Source organism: Pongo abelii, chromosome 11, assembly GCF_028885655.2.
Source record: "Pongo abelii isolate AG06213 chromosome 11, NHGRI_mPonAbe1-v2.0_pri, whole genome shotgun sequence".
NCBI lineage: Eukaryota > Metazoa > Chordata > Mammalia > Primates > Hominidae > Pongo > Pongo abelii.
Window position 1 is genome coordinate 107,965,377 of NC_071996.2, and position 21,200 is coordinate 107,986,576.

General features: G+C 36.6%; 1 protein-coding gene across 7 annotated transcripts in view; it reads left to right on the plus strand.

Annotated features, from left to right (window-relative positions):
* The window catches only part of PARD3B (par-3 family cell polarity regulator beta), a 1,076,689-nt gene that overhangs the window by 120,192 nt on the left and 935,297 nt on the right, over positions 1-21,200 (plus strand). For all 7 annotated transcript variants that reach the window (XM_024243295.3, XM_024243296.3, XM_024243297.3 and 4 more), the window contains exon 2: positions 20,767-20,868. In XM_024243295.3, coding sequence (XP_024099063.2) covers positions 20,767-20,868 — 102 coding nt within the window. The remainder of the gene's footprint in view (positions 1-20,766; positions 20,869-21,200) is intronic.

The following is a 21,200-nucleotide window of genomic DNA, read 5'->3' on the forward strand; positions in this document are numbered from 1 at the left end:
CTTCCTGGTGTGGCTCTTCTGTGGCATCTGGTTCAGGGCTGTGGTCCCACACCCAATGGCAGATTTTCTTATTTTAGAGGGAGTGAGTCACATTCCTCAACCAGTGGATAAAAAATTCCAGCCATTCCAATTATCCACGCCTATGATCCCTTCTGTTTTACACAGATCATTGAGTCCCAACTCACTAGACCAAGACTCAGGGAAATCATGCTATGATCTTGGCTCTGCCATTGGCCAATTTTGTGACCTCAGGGAGTGTGTAAAATCTGGGTCTCAATTTCCTCATCTGTAAAATGAAGTAATTAGAAGGCAGGCCCTTTTTGATGACACAGTCTGTGACCTCTAACTGGTAATTTTTATAAGTATTCTCACAAGAAAGCTGTGGTTGCAAGAAACTAGAAATTAGTGGGATAAATGAGGTCTAACATAGGCATCGATTAGTATACTTCTTACCAAGTTTTAGAGGGCTCCAAGGAATATCTTGGGCTGTATATGTGATATGGCAAACTTTAAAGAGTTTGTGACTGTGACATTGTCCTCTCACAGAGTATAAAGCTGTTCAGTAACTATTTATGGAATGATGAATGAGTTTGCCTGATGCTTACTGGTATGAATTTTCCTTCTTGAACTTACTCTGGTCCTGACCATTCTTCGTCTGAATATGATGTTCTTTTCCATGCGGCAGTCACCAGTAGTAATGGACTTGACTGCCTGTGGAGCCCAAGCTATCTTTATAATGCTGGATTGGGCTCTGAAGTGGGGGAGTAAAGCATTTTAAGTTGATGAAGACATTGCCCCTGCTCTTGAGAAAGAAACAAATAAGCAACTAATCATAGAGGCAAAATGAAATAATAGATGTAATCAAAATGTGAACAAGGTAATGGTGGGTGTGATGGAATAATAAATTAATTCTAATTGGAGAACTGGGGAAGGATTCATATGTGAGATGAAGAGTCATGAAGGTTGGACCTAGAGAGATACTCTCTAATATTAAACTAGAGAGGGAAAAATAAAAGGTAATTTCAGGCAAAGGAGAAGGGCTTTTTGGATTAAAGCAGTAGTAGGACTCCAAATATGTGACTATAGGAAGGGCATGGAATATTTGGAGAAAAGTGAGTCGATGTAGAGAAACCAATAGGTGGCTATTGCTGTAGTGAAAGCAAGAGATGGTGGTTAACTTGGCCCAGAGAGTAGTTGTGAGAGTGAAGGAAAGTGAACAGCTTGAGATAGATTTAGAAGATAAAGTCAATAGATTTTGTCAACGGATATCATATGGGGGGTTATAGAGAGGGGTATAGATGAATCCTAGAATTTTGGCTCACACAAGTGGGAAAGTATCACCATTTGTTATGAAAAAAAAAATACCTAGGGTATAGAATGCCATGCACTCAGTTTTGGGCATGTAGGTTTAGGCATCTGTGTTGAGATGTAAGGTTGGAGCCCTCAGTAATAAGTCATGGTAGAAATGTGTTTGGGAGCCATCAAGGTTAAAGTCCTGGCGGTGGATGAGCTTACTGGAGAGAAAACAGAGATATGGAAAAGTAGAGTCATTTTTCTAGGACTGAGTGAACATTGAGGGATTTGGATATAAAGGCTGAGCAGAAGATGCTGATGACAAAGGAGACTGAGAACTGGGCATATGCATTGAATGGTGTGAATATAAGGGAGACAGCTTATGTCCAGATACCCATCTGGGAGAGAGGACGAGGAAATGCTGAGCAGGCCATAGTAAGGCAAGAGAATGGCAGAAAGACTTAATCATGGGTGTTATAAAAATTACTTAGGAGTGGTCTTAAAATTACTGGGGATATTTCTCTTTGATTAGAGTTCAGTAGGCTGGAATCTTCATAAAAGCAGGGGCCATGTTCCCTTGTTCATTACTGTAACTGCAGCAAGCTCAGTGCCTCTGCATAGAAGTCACCCAATACGTGATGTTGACAAATGCTCAAATATTTGTTTTTTTAACTCAATTTTTTACCTTAATTTTTTTTTACCTCAAATTCCTCAGATGTCATGCGTTTTCCTTGACTCTGAATATTACCTCCATGCATATAACTTACCAATGTGTATGTCCTAGGTCTGACCTCTTTTCTGAGTTCCAGTCTCAGATTTTTAGCTGCCTGTTAGAGTTCTTTACCTGGATCACTTGGAGGCATCTCACATTCAATTAAGGCAAATACTGAACTTGACTCACATTTTCCACCTTCCCATTCTGTCACTCATGCTTTCTTCTTTGTTACAGATCTTATAATGGACTCTCTTCTAGTCTAATTTTTTGTGTGCATGTGAGTGTGTGTGCCTGTGTGTGTGAGAGCCTCTGCCTTCCATGGTGGAGTCACAAATAGTGAAAAAGGCAGTCACAGATAGTGAAAAAAGGCAGCACTGTCATAGAATCTTTATATTCCCACTATGCCTTATGCTGTGCCTTTCATGTAGTCACACTAAATAACAGTTTGGTTTAAATCAGGGTTTGTTAACAAGCCATATAAATTTTTGGACTCTGCCTTTTAGCATGTGAAAGACTTGTAAAGATTTCAAAGACAAATAAGAAAAAGTATGCCTAACGAGGTGTATATATAAAGAGAGTTAAAACTTTGGTGATTCTTGTATGGACAAAAGAAAGCAGGGGATCATTTGATGATAAACTTCCATTTCTATTGTGGAAGGAGGTGTAAATAAATAAAAAGCCTTCTTTCAAGTCTATGAAGTCTTATTTACTGTGGAGGCATTCCAATCATTTCCCCAATCTGAAAGGACTAAATAAGCAGGAGAGAGAGGAGAGAGTGGTTTGGAAATATTTTCCCTGTGGTGAGCATAGCTCTAAAGGTCAATGGATGGACTGATGCAGTCAGCTGGTGACACTTGAATGGCCTTACCCAGCTGGTGTCTGTTCTGATTGATTAGTACTTCTGTGCTTTAGATTAGAAGTTATTATTGAAATATGTGTTTGGCTCACTTTGAATTCTTATTGACTCAGTTAGTTTACATTTCATTTCAATTCTAGATTTTCCATCTGTTTTATACCTCTGTTGTCTCATGGACTGTTTAAAAACTAATGCTTTCCTTGAGTAAGATTCTCCAGAATGTCAGGCCCAAATGTTGAATTTGACTCAACGTTTCCTGAAGATTGGACTTCTAAATTAACACTAAAAGTTTCTGAAGATATGTTTTTTAGTTACGTCATCAGCTTAGTTTATAACCCTTTTCATTCCAAATACATCTCTGAGGTAAGTCTTCTAGCACACTGATTTTTATTTACATTTAATTTGGAATATTCTTAGTGCTGTTAAGACACCTTTTTCATAAAAAAGACAATACATTCCGTCCTTATGGTTGGCAGAGTAACACCATCCGAAAGATGTCTACTTCCTAGTCCCTAGAACATTTGTATATGTGATGTTACATGGCAAATGAGAATTAAGGTAACATATGAAATTAAGATTGGTCAGTTTACTTTAAGCTAGAGAGATTAACTTGGTGGGCTCAGTGTAATCACAGGGGTCCTTATTTGTGGAAGAGGGAAGCAGGAGAGAAGATCAGACTTGACTGGCCATTGATGGTTTTGAAGTTGGAAGGGACCAAAGAGCTAAAGAATGTGGGCAACCTCTTCAGAAGGCAGAAAAAGCCAGTTAATGAATCCTCCCTTGGAGCTTCCAGAAAGGAATTCAGGTCCACTCACACCTTGATGTTCACCTAGTAAGATCCACGCCTGACTTTGGGCCTGCAGAATTAGAAGATAATAAATCTGTGTTATTGCAATCCATTAAGTTGGTAGGTAATTTGTAACTGGAGAAATAGGAAACCAGTAGAACCCTTCTTTATTTCAGTTTGGTGATATGAATGTGTTGCTTCTTACATTCTAGATACCAGGCATTTATAATTTTTCCTAGAAGAGTTAGCCTATTTTTACTTTATATGATCAAGGGCAACCATGTTTTCTTTCATAAGGAGTAATTTTTTTTACCTATACAAAATTGGATAATTTTTTTTACTATTGAATGTGATTATATCTACTTTTATCAATATATAATTATTATATAAGTACATTTTGGCATAACTCACTATATATTTTTGATATTGAGGTCACCTCTTATAACTTGCATAACAGTAACCCAACATGCTTTTGAGCTGTAAAAAGGAGAATATGTTTGAACATTCTTGTTTGAATGGTTTAGTAGTTATGACATTGGCACTGTAGTCATTTCCTATTTGGTTTATCAGGGAACACTATTTCCTCGGTTGCAATAAATGTCCATACTGTCTATTAGTTTTCAACTTTTGGAATCAAATTATAGAGAAAGTGTGGTTATCATTACAGAAAAGAATGTAAATATTTGAAACTTCAGTAGCATAAAAGTAAAGGTAGAGCTGACAGAAATGGGAAGGGAAAGGGTGGAAGGTGAGGAAAAGAGTAAGGGCTGCCAAGTCCTCTTTTACTCTGAGGAATGAAGACATGCTGTTTTAGATGACAGAATAAACATAGTCATTCATTAAAGATAAAGGTAACCACTAAAGAGAGTAAAAATATTTGAATAACTCTATTAATGGAAAGGATGGAAAAGTTGGGGGACTCTAAATTCACTAAGTCCCCATGAATGATTTCAGAAAGTCAAAAGATGATTTCTGAAGTTGAACGGTTGGGACAGTCAGAAATGCTTATTATTTAGAGAAAAGGTGTTAAAATTCAAAAAGACTAAAAGATCTAAAAGAGTTGCCTCTGGAGAATACAGAACTGGGCCACTCTTCTGTACCATTTAATTTTTTTAAATCAAAGTAATGCTTACACATGGTTTAAAGAAGGGTTGGCAAAGTTATCTGTAAAGATCTAGAAAGTAAATATTTTAGCCTTTGCAAGCCACATGACCTCTGTTGCAGCTGCTTGACTCTGAGTTTGACTGTGTTCCCTTATACCTTTATTTACAAAAGCAGTGATAGGTAGGATTTGGCCCATGGGTCACAGTTTGCCAATTCGTTTATAGAGTCAAATAGTGCTAAAAGGCCCATGACAAAAACAGTGGTCCATTGGCCCCTTGCCGCCCAAACCACTTCTAAGAAGCAGTCACTCCAAACCCTTCACTCTAAACCCCACAGGTTTTTTCTGTTTTTCTCCATAATTCTAATGAAGTATGAGTCAAGGGATACCAGTGTGCTTTTATGTCTAAATATGAATTTACTGCTATTCCTTGGTTCATCAATTTTAGACATTTTCTGTTTACATCTGATTAAGGTAGTTGAAAATACTAGCTATTTTATAGCTATAACTCAAGCTATAACTTTTTTTCTCCTTGTTTCCTAAAATTATTGTTAGGCTATTTGGTTAAATGCATATTCAGTGTTTTTACTATTATGAGAATGCAGCTATTGTTACTTTTGAGCCCATAACTATGGTTGCCTTTTGTCTCGTGCAAACTTTTGGTTTTACTGGAGTTAATGACTTTATTTGCTTAGTTTTCGTTGAAGCTCATGCTTTCTTTCCATTCTTTTTAATAGTTATGTAAAATGTCTCTTACTGCAATCTTCCGCTGAGTTAAAACCATCAAAAATCTATTGATTTTGGACTTTTTCCTAGTAACATTGCTCCTGGAGCCCTTCATTGTCCTGATCACATCAGGGTTGGTTTTTCTCTAAGCCCTTGCATGGTTATGTTAATTGCTGTCACTATTTATCTGAGAATTCCCTTCCCATCTCTTGTGTGTTGGGTCCTCTGTTCCCTAGGTCCCTCATTTTGGTGGAGCACATTCGTCTAATCACCTGTCAGGAGTGACTGGGAGGAGGGTTGAGTGTAAGCCTGGTTTTTACCTTGCTGGGGTTGGATGGAGTAGCAGGGTTGGCATGGGACCCCCAGTCTTTAGTCTGTAGCCTTTTACATTCAACCCTTCTCTGTGCCTGATGTCTTGGAGTCTGGATCTTGCTCTGGATCTTGCTCTTTTTCAGTTTCTCCAGAGATTATATCTCTTGCCTCTTGATGAGGGAGATGGTGGGGGGCACCTACCTAGGAGTTTTATCCTTCCTTAAAGAATTTGTCATGCAGCTTTTGTTCACCATTTTCAGCCCCCACTTTCGTCTACTTTTCATGATACCTGGGGTCGCCAGACCCTGTCGAAGTAGATAGGCTTGTGTTTCTTGCTAGCTCTCTTCATTGGCAGGAGCTTGGATTTGACCTTCTTCCCCTCTGAGAAGTCATTACTTCTTTGTCTATCCTTTTTCTGTCTGCATGTTGTGATTTGAGTTACAGATATCTGCTACTTCCATGAAGATAGAGTTTATGGTTTTGTTTCTTAATTCCCTTGTTTGGGGATGATTTTCAGAGAAAGAGTGAGATAGTCATAATGACTGTAACTGTAGATGTGTGTTAGCTGATAATTTTTTAAATTAAAATATTTCTGTATCTGCAATTTTCAAAACAATAAAGATGAAACTTATTTTCTTTTACCAGCTAAAAAAAAAGACCCACAGTCATCTCAGCTTTGGGGTTATATTAATATGTATGCATGAACGAATATATTCAAATATATATGTGCATGTGTGCAACTGATAGTGTGATATAATCCTCGGAAAACTTTTCCTCAACATTTTGATTATTTTTCTATAATTTTTAGCATCTTTCTTTATAAGGTGAATTTTGAGCTTAATATTGTTGTTGTTGTTGTTTGCTTCTTACACAATTGGCATTCCTGCTTGGGGCTTCCCTCCCACTGTATTTATAACTTTGTAGTGTAATAATGGTGTAATGATACATCATCATAGGCAATACTACATCGTTTTTCGTGTCTTCATCTACCTTCTCATTCGCATTCCTGAAGTAGATAAGGTGCTACACCCAAGGGAAGCTGTTAGCTTTTGTTAGCAGGCTATTTTCTAAAAAGTTTTAGCTAATTGTTTTTGGAGTTTGGCTTGCCTTTTCCCATGTAAAGAATATTTAAATGAAAATTTGTATTGTCTGCACAGGCTTTTCATATGTCAACATTTTGATTAATGTCAATGAATGTGTCAGTTAATTATGAATCTTAGCTAAGGCACTGGACATGAAGGGCAGATGGCCAGTGTATCCAGAAATTCTCAAACTGTTTGTGATAGAGGACCAGATTGTTTTGTTTGTTCATCTATGGCAAACAGATACTTTTATAAAATACAAAATCATGTGCATGAATATAGCAATAAAAAATTGCTATAAATTTTTAAAAATGCTTACTCCCAATTTTTGTATTTTTGTTGCAAATGAAAAACAGTTTCATGGAATGCACTAGCCTACAGACTACATTTTGATCACAGGCATAGGAAAAAAAATTGGGAAGAGCGTTTCTTCCCAAATTTTTGACTTGTGAAAAACTTGCCTACCATTCTGGTGCTTCTCTTTCTGGGCCCTTTGCTCACTTCCTGCTGACTTTATTCTTTCCCAAGCCCAGAGGGTCTCTTTGCCCTCCTAACTGCTCATTAGCTTCTAGTTTTGAGGAATTGTGCAGAGTAGTAATAATCACAGGTGCTGTTTATTGTACATCTATTGTAAGAGAGTGCAGTGTCAGATGCTGGGATTACAGTGGCATCAGAAATGGCTCTGCCTTTGGAATGTAAGAGTCTGGTGCCAAGAAAGAAAATATATGTATGTATATGTATGCCCACGTATGTGAATGTATGTGACTATGTAATGAATTTCTCACAATCCAGTGAGGGTAGAGGATATCGTTCCTATTTATGAGTGGTAGATTTTGAATTTCAGCCTAGTCTTACTTTAAAGCTCATACTTTTTCCACTAAGTATTTTGGGGAGTATGCTGAATTATCCTATTTATGTGGCACATGCCCAGCCAATCCTGCTGTGCTGTACATCAGCAGTTTGGAAAAAACCATCTGAGATGCAAATAACATATAAGTCTCTTCTTCTTCCTTTCTAGAAGTATTTTCATTTAAAAGAAAAGGTACCTTTAAACATATTTAATGATGATGTGAAAACTAGTAGAATTTTATTTCATTTTGTAGAGTGGAATAAAAAATTTACTCAGTGTGGTGCAGGATACTCTTGGCAAGGGTAGAGAGGTGGTTACTACCACTTGGGGTTTTTGCATCTCCACCAAGTTTATTCAACCTGACAGGCGAACTAGTTTTCCCACTCTCATATAAGGGTTGCTTTTCTGAGCTTTGATTTGTTTTACAAATGACTGCAATGAGACTTGCCCAGGGGCACAGCCATTTGTTAGAAGACCTGGCTCCCCACCTCCAGTCTGCCACTGACTTGACTCAAGTCTGTGCTCAAATGCCACTTTTTCATGGAGGCCTGGCCTGACCCCTTATTTAAAAATACAAACTGCCTATACTCCCCATCCTCCTCTATTTTATCTCTCAAAGTGCTTATCACTTAACTAACATATCATTAATTCACGTATGTATTTTGTTTGTTAATTATTGTCTTCTCCCTTCACTAAAATTTAAGCTTTATTCCTTCCAAGGGCTGGATTTTTTATTCTCTTATTTTTTTCTTAGATGTTGCAAGAACTCAACACATGTTGCAGAAAGGACTGCCATTGACCTGCAGTCTACAAAGTGTTTCAGCTTCTCCCATGCAGCCCTTGTCTATATCAAAAGATCTAGGTCTCAAGATTTGAGCTTTTACTCAGTATCAATAAAATGGCTTTCTCTGTTATACCCTGAGCCCCTCCCCCTACTTTCTTACTCCTTTCTGTTTCTCATTGTCTTCATTTGTATGACAAATGCATAATGAATGTCAGAAGTAGTTTTAGGTGCTGGGGATATGGAAGTGAGTAAGATAAATGAGGTTTCTGAATCATGGTGCTTATGTTCTAGTTGGGGCAGACTAAGCCATAAAATTAACAAATAATTGAATAAAATAAGGATAACATGATATTGATAATTTATGATACTGCCAGGGAATCAGCGTTAGTTAGGTCGAGAAATTTCTCTCTGAGTAGGGGATACTTGAGGTTAGCTCTTCCTACTTTCTTCTCTGCATTCTCTGTGTTCTTTTTAGCTATACCTGTGATCCATCTGCAGCATTCTGGAGGAATGAAGTTGTTAGAGAAACACAGCTAACAGTAGCAGGTAGTGTTATCCCCAATCCTTTTTGAAGATCAGAGGCAAATAATCCCTTACTACTCCTATTACTGCCACACTGAAAAGAAGTTTTATAAACAGTGTGGGTGGAAGGTGGGGGTTGGGGGGAGGTAGGTGGTTGCAGTAAAGTTGATGAGGTCTTTATGTTTGTCTTAGAGTTAGTTTATTAAAGTTAACTTATTTTATAAACACGGCCACCAGTACCTCTTCTGCAATAAATTAAAATTCTCCTTTCTGTGTCTTAATCTCTTCTGTGATCAAGCCGTGAAACTGTGTTCAAGTGAAGAGCTAAGGGCCATTACTGTTACCTGTAAAATGCTTTAAACCTTACTCAGTCATTCATATACACAAAGATACACACAACTGGTAGACAGTATCTGTCAAAAGTATTCTTTGGAGTTAGCATACAAAGATGCCAACGTTATAGCACCAAGAAAGTTTGAATTGGAGATATTAAGTAAATTGTGAGTTGTACAAATTTGCATTTTCAAATTTATTCTTATTAAAATTCATTTTGTAGCAGAATTTTTTTAAGGCTTTATAAAGGAAGAATTATTCTAAAAATTAATAGCTTGCTCTTCTCTTTGGAGAGATGGCTGCTTCCACTTTTTAGCTGTAGGCCTTGAATTCCTCTGGACCACACAAGTTTCTAAAACCTTGGCATCCCGGACTTTGGACTATAAAATTTCATTGGAAACAAATAATGGAAAACAGGATTTTTTAAAAATCAGCTGTTTTCTTTAAAATTACTTTCAGTCATTGTTTTTCAATATTATTAAATTTGTAATGGTTTAGTGTTTTACGTCTTTCATACTGAGAATTGTTTTTAAACGGATTAAATCCATTTAATCTATTTAAATATATTTGCATCAATAATGCCTTAAATATATTTAAATTTTTTTAAATTTCAGACTTTTAACATTTAATTTTCCTGATATAACTTCAGTTTTGTGATTATACTATATATAAACCTGAAGAGTTACAGAAGGCCTGTACTTTCATGCATTTAAGAGTGAGCCTTTAACTCACTCCTAGAGCTGTAGGAAAATGAAATTTCTATATTCTTATAAAGTCAGTGTCTTGAGATGATGTAGACAGTACATTTGGAAATAATTAAAATTTGTTCTTTATTAAAAAAAAGCTCTTTCTAGATCTGGACCTTTTCTTCTCAAATAAATTTAGATTAATCCTAAAATGAAAAATGAACCTTTAAAGCCCTTTATATAAAGAAAACTGCTGAGATTATAGTTACTTCACAAAGCTGAATGAAAAGTGACATGGGGTAATTAACATTCCTTTAAATATTTAGCTGATATATGAACTAAGAAGTGAAATATATGTCTCAATACTTAAATATTTTTCTACTTGAAAAAGGGAATAAGTAATATTATTAAAACTTAGATTATGAGATACTATAGAAAAAATTCCCTGGAATTGTTGGTGCTTTTGTATTGCAATTATTTAGTTTAGAATTATACATCAGAAGAAAACAACTATTAATACCTTTTCTATGGCTTAACCTTTGTTAAGCCATACTGGGTTATACATAGTGGTTTATACTGGTTCCCTCTCTTTAAAATAGGAGGCCTATTCTCGGTGGTCTCTGAGCCAATGAATTCCTTCCAGTCTTTGAACTTATAAATTTACTAGTCAAGGCTTGAAAATTCCAAGTATTTTTTTTGGGGTAGGGGGGTGGTAATGAGGGGAAGGTGGGAGGAGAACTATTTTAGAGTGAGAAAACAGCCTATTCAAAAATAACGTTGTAATCAATATAAAATTCTCAGGCTTTTTTTTCCCCCCTACCAGAGTATTTCTTTTATCTTGAAGATGAAAGACCTTTTTCTTAAATTTGTTCATAAATTAATGAATTTTCAGGCTACATGGCAAGACATTGGAATAACTGGTAGATTGGGGAATTCAAAACATGATGTTTTGTTGAATAGACTTTCTGCTTGGGGATGCACAGTAACAGGGGAATCCTGCAGAATTGCCGAATCTGTTATTCCTACCCTACAGCAGAGATTTCCTCTTTCAAGAGTTCAAAGCCCTAAGGATCTTTGAGCTTCTAGGTGCTGTAGGTCTGAGAGTTGGAAGGGATCTTCAGGATCACAGAAGTCCCACGTCTTATCCTGTAGCATCCTTGAGATACGGCTATCTAGCCTTTGCTTCACTCTTGACAGATGTAGAGAGCTCATGTTTTTACGATACATCCCATTCTACTCTATGATTGTTCTTTTTTTTTTTTTTTTTTTTTAGACAGAGTCTTGCTCTGTCACCCAGGCTGGAGTGCAGTGGCGCAATCTCGGCTCACTGCAACCTCCACCTCCTGGATTCAAGCAATTCTCCTGCCTCAGCCTCCTGAGTAGCTGGGATTACAGGCGCGTGCCACCATGCCCAGCTAATTTTTGTATTTTTAGTAGAGACAGGGTTTCACCATGTTGGTCAGGCTGACGTCGCGATCCACCCACCTCGGCCTCCCAAAGTGCTGGGATTACAGGCATGAGCCACCGCACCAGACCAAGATTGTTCTTTTTGAAGGATCTTTCTTATGCTGAGTTTCTACCTCTCTATTGTCTATGTATCATTTCCAGAACAGCACAGAAAAAGCCAGATCTCTCTTTTATGTGGAAGTCTTTTAGTTGGATTGGAGATCTCCTATGGTCATTTAACTCTCTGCTGTTACCTCTGTTGTCTCAGTTCTCATGTACTTATTTACGGAGGTCTAAGTGTTTAAGGTAAAACTTTTACATAAAATATAGTCTCCAGTGTAATCCAGATACTTCCTCTGGTGCTCAACTGAAAAGACAATGAACACTCCAAGCCTAGATTAAAAACAAGTAGCATTGGCCTTATTCAGAGTACTTATGTTCACTTCCATTGTGGTGTCTCCCTAGGGGAATTTTAGGACTAATTTTAATAATAAATGATTTTTACCTTACCTGATAACTTTAAGAGCTCAGTGCCCTGTAAACTGTAGTTCTGTCTTTGAAATAGCGAAGTGTTTTCCTTTTTGTCCTCCAATTTAGACGAGCCTCAATTAGTTCAGCTCACTCATCATAAGATGTGTTTCCATCTCCTTAACCTTTGTGGTTACTGTCACACGGGTCATCTCCAGTTAGTTAATGATGGTCTCTTCAAATTTGACAAAATACTCTAAATGTAGTGGGACCATTTTGGCACAGAGTGAAACGATTCCTTGTTCTGTTCTCACACAGTCCGTGTATTATCATAGCCTAAGATGGTAATAATAATATTTTTAGCAGACTCATCACTGTTGACTTGTTAAAGCCTGTGGTCAACTAAGCATCTCCTGGGCTTCTTAGAAATGTTGAATAACTGGTAGTCAGTTAGCTACATGTTCTATTGGTAGGATAACGTGGCCTTCCCATCTTCTGGGACTTCTGCATTCCTTTTGTTTTAGGATTTGTCCTTATCCTTCTAAGGAAACTAGACTCTTACTCTGAACAGCTTTTTGGTGGTCTTCATTTGTTTAGCTGTAGAGGTGGCATGTGCAAAAGGAACAATTAGGTATTTCAGTTTGAAAAAGTCACATTTTTGGAAGCAGAGATATTATTTTCATTTTTATGTAAATACCTTGGGAGTATATCACACATACAGAAAAGTACACAAGTTAAGTGTAGCTGGTGAGACAGGAAAGTCCCTGACTCCCTCGCAGGACTTGCGATGAGGGGTGGCTCCTTTGTAGCCGAGCTCAAACCGCTTGTGGGAGGGGGAGCACGCAGGTGAGCAGGTACAGGAGCTGGGGCAAGTGCCTTTAGGTGCTGGCAGGACCGAACCCAGTAACCCTGGTAGCGATCAGTGGTTGCCCGCAACTTCTGGAGCCCCAGAGGTTGTGTGTTACAAACAATGCCCTTTTAGTTGTTGCCTTTCACAGAGAGCTAAGCCTTAACCAGCTCAGTGGAGAGTCAGGGTGACATATACTCTGCCCTCTTGGTACCCGGGTTCTTGTCTGGCATCCAGGAAGAATCAGGTCACACGGACTTGAAGGATGTTGAATGCAGAGGTTTTATTGACTGATGGAGGTGGCTGTCAGTGGAAAAGGAGCTAAAGCAGGGATGGTGCGGGAAGAAAGCAGTCTTTCCTTGAAGCCTGGCTGACTCCAGCCGGGTCGTCTCCGAAGTCCTGTGGTCTGACATTAAGCCGCGTCTAGCCTTAGTCTCTGATGCCCAGTTGCTTCTCCTCTCGACATTCAGCCGCTTGTCTCTCTGCCAGCTGAGCTCTGAGGTTTATAGGAGCACAAGATACGGAGGCTGGGTGGGCCAAAAAGTAACATTTGAGCAGGAAAACAGGGATAACTGTTTTCGTTTAGGGCTGCAGATTCCAGGCTCGAGGGTGGATTCTTTGCCAGGGAGCTGCCGCCTTCTGTCCAGTATTTCCCTGCCTCCTCTCGGTATCACTAGCATACAGATCAAGAAATAGAACATTGCCCTAGAAGCCGCTTCATGCCTTTTTCTACTCACCACCCTTCCCCTTCACAAGGAGTAACCAGTCTCGTGACTTCTACATTGTAAATTAATTATGCCTCTTTTGAACTTGTTATGCATATAATCATACAAAAGATGCTTTTTTTGTATTTGGCTCTTTTTGTGCAATTTCATGTTGCGAGGTTTACTCATGTTGTCGCATAAACTTGTAGTTTGTTTATTCTTGCTGTATAGTATTCCATTGCATGGACATAATGTAGTTTATACATTCTACTGGTTACGAATATTTGAGCTATTTCCAGATTTTTAGGTATTAAAAATAATCCTGCTATAAATATTCTGTGTGTCGTTTGGTTAGGTATATATTCATAGCAGGGTTTGATATATACCTAGATTTCTGTTAGATATATACCCAGAAGTGGAATTGCTGAGTTACGTGTGATGTTCATTCAGCTTTATGGCATGTTTATGTTCAGTTACTGCCAGTTTTCCAAAGGGATTGTATACATTTACACTTTTACCCTTAGTGTGCTAGAATTCTAGTTGCTTTGTATTCTCACAATCCTTACCCTAACCCCAGTCAATTTGGACAAGATCAATATCTTCACAATAGTGAGCCTTTCAATCTATGATAGTCTTCTTTAATTTTTCCTAATATTTTATAATTTTAAAGCATAAATGTTTTGCATATTTTTGTTACTCATTCATAAGTATTTGATTTTATGCTATTGTAAATGTTACAATTTTTTTTAATTTTTTTATCTTTAACTGGTTTTCTTTGTTTAGTTATTGGTTTGCCTTATTTACTAAGATACTTCTATACTGTGATTTGGTGGTGCATATTCTCAAATGCTTTTTCTGCATCCATTATGATGATCATTTGATCTTTATCCTTTTTTCTATATTAATTTGTGAATAACTTTGGTTGATTTTTGACTTTTAAACAACTCTTGCATTACTGTAATAGTTTCCACTTGGTTATCATGTATTATTCCTTATAGACATCACTGAATTTGATTTACAGATGTTTAAGATTTTCACCTACATATCCACGAGAAAGAGAGAGACTGGTCTATTATTTTCTTGTAATATCCTTGTAAGGATATTGGTATCAAATTTATGCTATCTTTTTAAAAAAGAGCTGAGAGAATTTTTCTCTTTTTCTAGTCTCTAGAAGTATTTGTGTAAAAGATTGGCATTATTTGTTCCTTAAATATTAGGAAGATTTTACCTGTGATGTCATCTGAGCTTGGAATTTTTCTTTTGAAGAAACCTTTGGAAGGTTTTAAAACAATAAATTCAATTGCATTCTGGTTGTTTTTGTATTAATCATATTTTCTATTTTTACTGTCCATTTTGTTAAGTTGTATTTTTCAAAGAATTCATTCATTTTATAAAAATTGTTAAATTTATAGGTCCAAGGTTTTAGAATATTCTCTTCAATATCTGTAGGATCTATAATGGTTTTGCTTGCCTTTGTTCCTTCCTGATATTGGAAATTTGTTTTATTTTATTTTTCTTGATTGGTTCTGCTATGAATTTACTAGTTTTGTCAAGCTTTTCATAAAACCAACTTTGATTTTTATTTGCTGGTTTTTTAAATTTCATTGTTCTTTGCTCTTTATTTTCTTCACTGTCTTTGGATTTCATTAGCTGTTTTTTTTTCTAGCTTTTTGATCAACTTTTTTTCTTGTTAATATGTGCATTAAAGACCATAACTGACACATTTGGCACTGATTTACCTGCATTCCACACATTTTTGCTATTCTAATTACTAAAAGTATTTTCTCAATGCCTTTATTTTTCATCTATGGATTTTTCAGTACTTATTTCCTAATTTCCAAACAGCTGGGCATTTTCTAGATATTTTTCTGTGGTTGATTCTACTGTGATAAGAGAACATATTTTAAATGAGTTCAGACCTTTGAAATTTGGTACACGTTCCACGTACACTTATAAAGTATTTTCTACTCTTTTTGGTTACGCTATTTGTGTGTGTGTGTGTGTAAATATAATACAAATAAGTTAGGCTACATTTGTTGTGTCAGTCAGATAATTTATATCTTCCTCAGTTTTTTTGTTTCCTATCAACTCTCCCAATTCGTGTTTTTAAAATATTTTTTAAAGATCTGTTCATTTTGACAGTATATGTATTAAAGTTATATTATTGGGTACGTGTAGATTTAACATTGTTATCTTTCTGTTAGATTGACCCTTTTATCATGATTGAATATCCCACTTTATTTTTATTAATACTTCTTTCCTTGAAGTCTCCTTTATCTGATATTAGGATTAGTATGGCCATACCAACTTTCTTTTGATAGAATCATAGATTTTTAGTTCTGGAAGTGAATATATGTATGGACTAATTCTGTCTCATTTTATATGTAATTAAAGGTTTATAATTCTATTGAACTTGCCAGGTGTTACTTTCAACCCAGCATAAAAATTCCGGGTCCCATTCTAGTTCTGCTGAATTCTTTGGAAACATACTGTAGTTAATTCAAACAGCCTCAGCCCATGTTCTTCTACTAGGCTTTTCTCCTGAAGTTTATACTTGGTTGATCTGTTTTAGGAAGGTGAAGGTGTGTTCTGAAGCCAGTTAGGCCTGGTTCATAATAAACTCTATATTCATTACTGCCTTTTCTGGCTTGATTCTTTTCTTTCAGGTGTCAGTGCTGCTCTGCTAGGCTTTGTTTGGGCATCATTTTCCAAAACTCTTGTTTTTCCCTGCACTGCTCTGTGGCTGGCTACTCAGAGGCTCCTGTTCTCTGTCTGCCCCAAACAGTCTGCAGACATGCTCTGTCACCTTCTCCTTCCTGGGTGCATTGTGGGGCATCTGATTCTCTTTTGGTCTTGGGTAGAGGGGAGAATGCCCCCAGGAGATTATTATAAAAGTAATTAAGTGTTATGTGCAAGTACATTTTCATAATTCTCTGTCTAATTTCTGGTGCCTCAAACTCCCTCTCTATTCTTGGCAGTAAGATCTTTTTCCACTGTTTCCAAAACGCTTAAGTCTATGATTATGAAGATTACATTTTGAAGGTTTCCCCACTTAATTCTCATTTGTGAAGCATGGGACAGACCCACTGAAACAAATAATTTGGGGCCTTCCATTGTCACCCCCCATGTCTCTACATTTTGACCTCTATGGGGTGCATCATACAAAAGGCCATCGAGTCTCCAGGCTCACTAATGATGATGCACCCGAGGCCCAGAATAATGGCAACTTGCCTGGGTCCATATGCTTATGTAGGGATAGAAATGGACCTGATTCCCTGCCTGATTCTTTGGTAATTGTGCTTTGTATTAAGTTATTTAATAACAAAATATTTTCCGTGTTTAAAAAAAAATCCCATCTTGGCTTTGCTGCTTATTCAGTGTCTGAACTTCGGAAAGTTAATTCACCTACCTTGGTTTTCTCATCTGTAAGATGGATTAACTGTTTTATGAGGCATTTTGAGGATAAATGAGTTAATCATACAGAACACGTAGTACCTATAGCACCTGATCTATAGGTGAAATCTCATTTTGTGGATATGTGCCACCAAATTCATGAAGTTAAATTCTATAAAGAAAATTCCATTTTGTTTTTACCTTCCATTTGACCATTGCTGTTGTGTTCCAGTGGGTAAGATTCTTCTAGTAAAAACATTAAGCCACCAGGAAACCAGTTGCATGGCTGAGAGCTGTAATCCATGTAGCCCCTCTCCAAAAATCGGCTTTTCCTTTGCAGCGCTCTCCTCACTTTGGGACCTTGCTGCCATTGCAGGCTATTTTTTCTTATTGGACTACAGGCATCTTGCTTGGGCCCCTCCAAGTTTTCCCTTTCTTGTGATTATTGGCATAATCCCAGTTCTTGGTAGTCACAGCATTATAGTATGTGGGTTGCCAGTCTACTCCTTTAGGTATTTCAAGTGGAAAATTATTGTACTTCAAACATGGTTAATGTAAATTTTCTAAGGCATAAGGTAAAATTTCATGTCATCTACCCGTAGTGAAGGTCTTTTGGTGCTATTAGTATTAATGCCTATTTGGAACCATTTTTACATTTGATCATTAAAAATAACTCTGTCTTCTTCCTGCAATGCATGTGTTTTTGTTTTGCTTTCCTTTTGCAATTCATTCTCGTAGACTAGTTTTAGTTTTAAAATTTCAGTAGCATTTAAATTAACTGTTTTATTTTAAAAACAGATACAATAATGTCAAAAGTAGAGAAAACATAATTATAACATTGTTTTTCAATACTTTAATGATCCTAGGAGTATAAGTAATAAGACATTGCATAGCAAAATGAACACATATTAGAGATATTTTCAAAATAATTTAAAAGTTATGTGTACCACAGTTACTTGTGCAATATAAAGGCAAGTTAAGTGTCATAATCATAAAAAATATAGTAAACTTTTCTCAGTGACCATATGAACCAGAACACGTATGTGAACACCTTTTCATATCTGATCAGTTTTATTCCTGATGGCAATAAAACCAAGTAAATGAAATGCGAAATGTTGACTGCAATGTAATGGTTGAAATTTTTACATGCATTAAAGAGTCAGGATAAATGTATGGTCTTAACGATGGCTGTAGGTTGCATATATTGTATGTACCTTTTTGAGTGATCAATAGCCCTGTGGGCAAAATGCCATGGGGACAAAATCACTGTTGGTATGTACTGTGGTTTATTGACATTTTGCCCCCTCTCAGATGTGTAAAATATTAACCCTGAGACTGATTTCCTATGGCTTGTCTGTTTTTGTTCAGGGTTAGGTGTAGATGTATGCCCATCATTAGCCTGCTCTTTTCTTCTTTGGAATGTATAAAATGGCAATATCAGTGTGGAATGGGGAGTTCAAATTGCCGTCTTTCCATATTCTGACACCATGTTTTTCACTTAAAATTTTTGGGTCAAATACCTGTTTCCAAAATGTATCAAGATACTTTTTTACTTCATTTAGTTCTGAGCTCTTTTGAATCAAATTAGAGAACAGTGTCTTAGTTTCAACTCCTGTGTCTTATTTTCCACAATGTCTTGGATCCCAGGATTGTGCGTGAGGGAGGAATGGATGTGATGCGGCAACCCCATCTTGCTGCCATTTGTTTGATATTTTCTTTGCCACTGATCAAATCCTATCGCTGGGTATTTTTTGAGTTACTTTATTTTAAATTAGGACTCTTTGGTTTTCTTCTCTCTGTGTTTCCACCTCTAGGCAGGAAGGTGTACTTTAACTTACTGCAGTTGTGAAGGATGTTTGTTTACCTCCATCTTCGGTGATAAAATCTGCTTTTACAAACTGAACTTGAGAAAAAATCAGATAACTAATAGATGCCTGCTTTTAAGTACAAATATACTATAAAGAAAACTCTTTAGGATACATTACTTTTTATAAACATGGTTAAAATCAACAGATTTCATCTACAGAGCTAGGTAATATATCAAAAAACAACTCAATGGAAGTTTATAGAAATTAATTACATTGAACTCTATTTATAAGCAGACTTTTTACAAGGAATACATAATACTTAATATTTCAGTCAGAAGTCCTGGGTAGATTTGAAGAAATATGTTGCTTGCGGCATGGCCATAACAAAAAAGATTTAATTCCCAAATATTGCTGGGGGAGAGCTGTATTGTCCAGTGGCCATTACATAGTTTTCTCTATGCTAGGATCCTCCCTTTTTGAAATCTGGCCTATTATACTTAGCTCATCTTTTACAGCACAATTACTTCGGGTTGGGAAAGACCTCTGGTTAAAGAAACTGAATAATGAGGGTTCTGTGCCTTTCTTACCTGATTATACTCCTGCTGCTCATATCTTCGAGATCTCTCTCTGTGCCACAGAGTCAGGCATTTAAAGTTTCCTAGTAAATCATTGGTGTTTGCACCTATAAACTCAGTATTAGAAGTAAACAAAACTCCTTTTATTTTATTTGAAATTCAATACTGTATGGAAAACTTAATTTTGAAATGTCTAAAGCCTAACTAAGGAGAATTCCTTTAGATTTTTAAAGCCTATCACTTTACCAAGTTGTATTACTGGAAAGCTATGTACTTGGGTCACGTTTTAGTAGCTCTCCAAATAGATGCCTTAAAAAAGTATTATTTAATAGTATGCCCTTACCTTTTGTTGGGGGTCAGCTAAAAAGAAGACTGTATGACAACCATTTCTATTAGCTTTTATGAAATTGAAATTGAATTCCATGGGTTATATTAGTTCTTATCCCTAATAAAGATTCGTATGGGAAAGGCTTAGAGTTTTATCCTAGAAGAATTTCCATCTTTCTTTTTTAACAAACTGGTATCTGTTCGTTTATTGGATACCAAGTGTATTATAGCTCAAAAGTTTCCCACTTTGAGGGGATTTCTAAGACTCACAGAACCAAATTGATTATAGCTTGGAGATTATGGTAAAACCTTACTAATGTTTCTCTTCACTTCATTCATTGGTTCATGTTCTTGTCCCATTGCTATAATGGTTCACTTTCGTAGCTATCCTGGAAATAGGCAGTACATAAGTAACTGAATGAGCTAGATTATTTAATTCTAAATTCTAGAATCAGAGTAAGCGCTTTTTAAAAGTAAGCAGTTTTTAAAAAACCGGTAGTTGAACATCTCTTTAATTACTACCCCAACTCAGTGAATTCCCCATTCAACTCTGAACACAGTTTGAGTTGCTGCCATGCCGCAGGAAATGGCAAGCAAGGCTGGAGCTCCTGCTCTATACATCATTGCATATCTCAGAGTGAGGCTGCATACTGAGCACAGAGATTTAAACAGGTGAAGATGTTGGTGGTTATCCATTCCATTTATATATTTTGTAGTGATAGCTATTACCATCACAGATTTTGCCTTTAGGGTTTTTTCCCTACAGCTTTGGAATCTGTTTGGACTTTTATTCCTAGTTTCAGAAAGTACCCGCAAGAAGATCTTTCTTTTCCAGAGTATTCTTGGAATTACCTGAGTTGTAGGTTATAAAAATTCCCTGAATATGTTTTTCAAGCAGTTTATTTTTGCATTGCAATTTACCTTCCAGGAAAATTGATGAAATATGTATACCTTGATTCTCGGATTTAAGTTAAACAGGATAAAAATGCCAAATATTTTTTCCAAATAAATAGATAACATTTGTTTTCAGTGTTTAAAAATTTGATTGCTAGAACATATTTTTAACAAGTCAACTTATGTCTCTTAACATTAAAATGTGTTTAACTTTTTAACATAGATTAGGTCATTAAACTTGTTTGTTCTACTATAGGGTCCTGGTTACTGGGTGAAGATTCATCACTTAGAATATACAGATGGAGGAATCCTGGATCCAGATGATGTCTTGGCAGATGTTGTTGAAGATAAAGACAAGGTAGATAACTCTAAAAATGTGCCTCTTTGTTTTCCTCTACAGAGCGGCATGTTTTCAAGAGACTGAAATCCTTAACAAACTCATATGTCAATTATTATTAAAAGATACCATCTGTTCAGATTTCACCTGGACAGCCCATAAATCAAAGTTCTTCATCAGATGTTTGGAAAAACTGTGTTAAGGTTTGGGAATCTGTTTGTGTTGGCCTAATTAGCAGACACTTCATTCCCAAGAGTTCCTGATGTGTCTTAATAAATTAGTTTCATATGTGAGGCTGTTGGAATCATCATTGTCGTTGCTGGCTCTGTAGTTTATTCCTGGCCCTTGCTAAA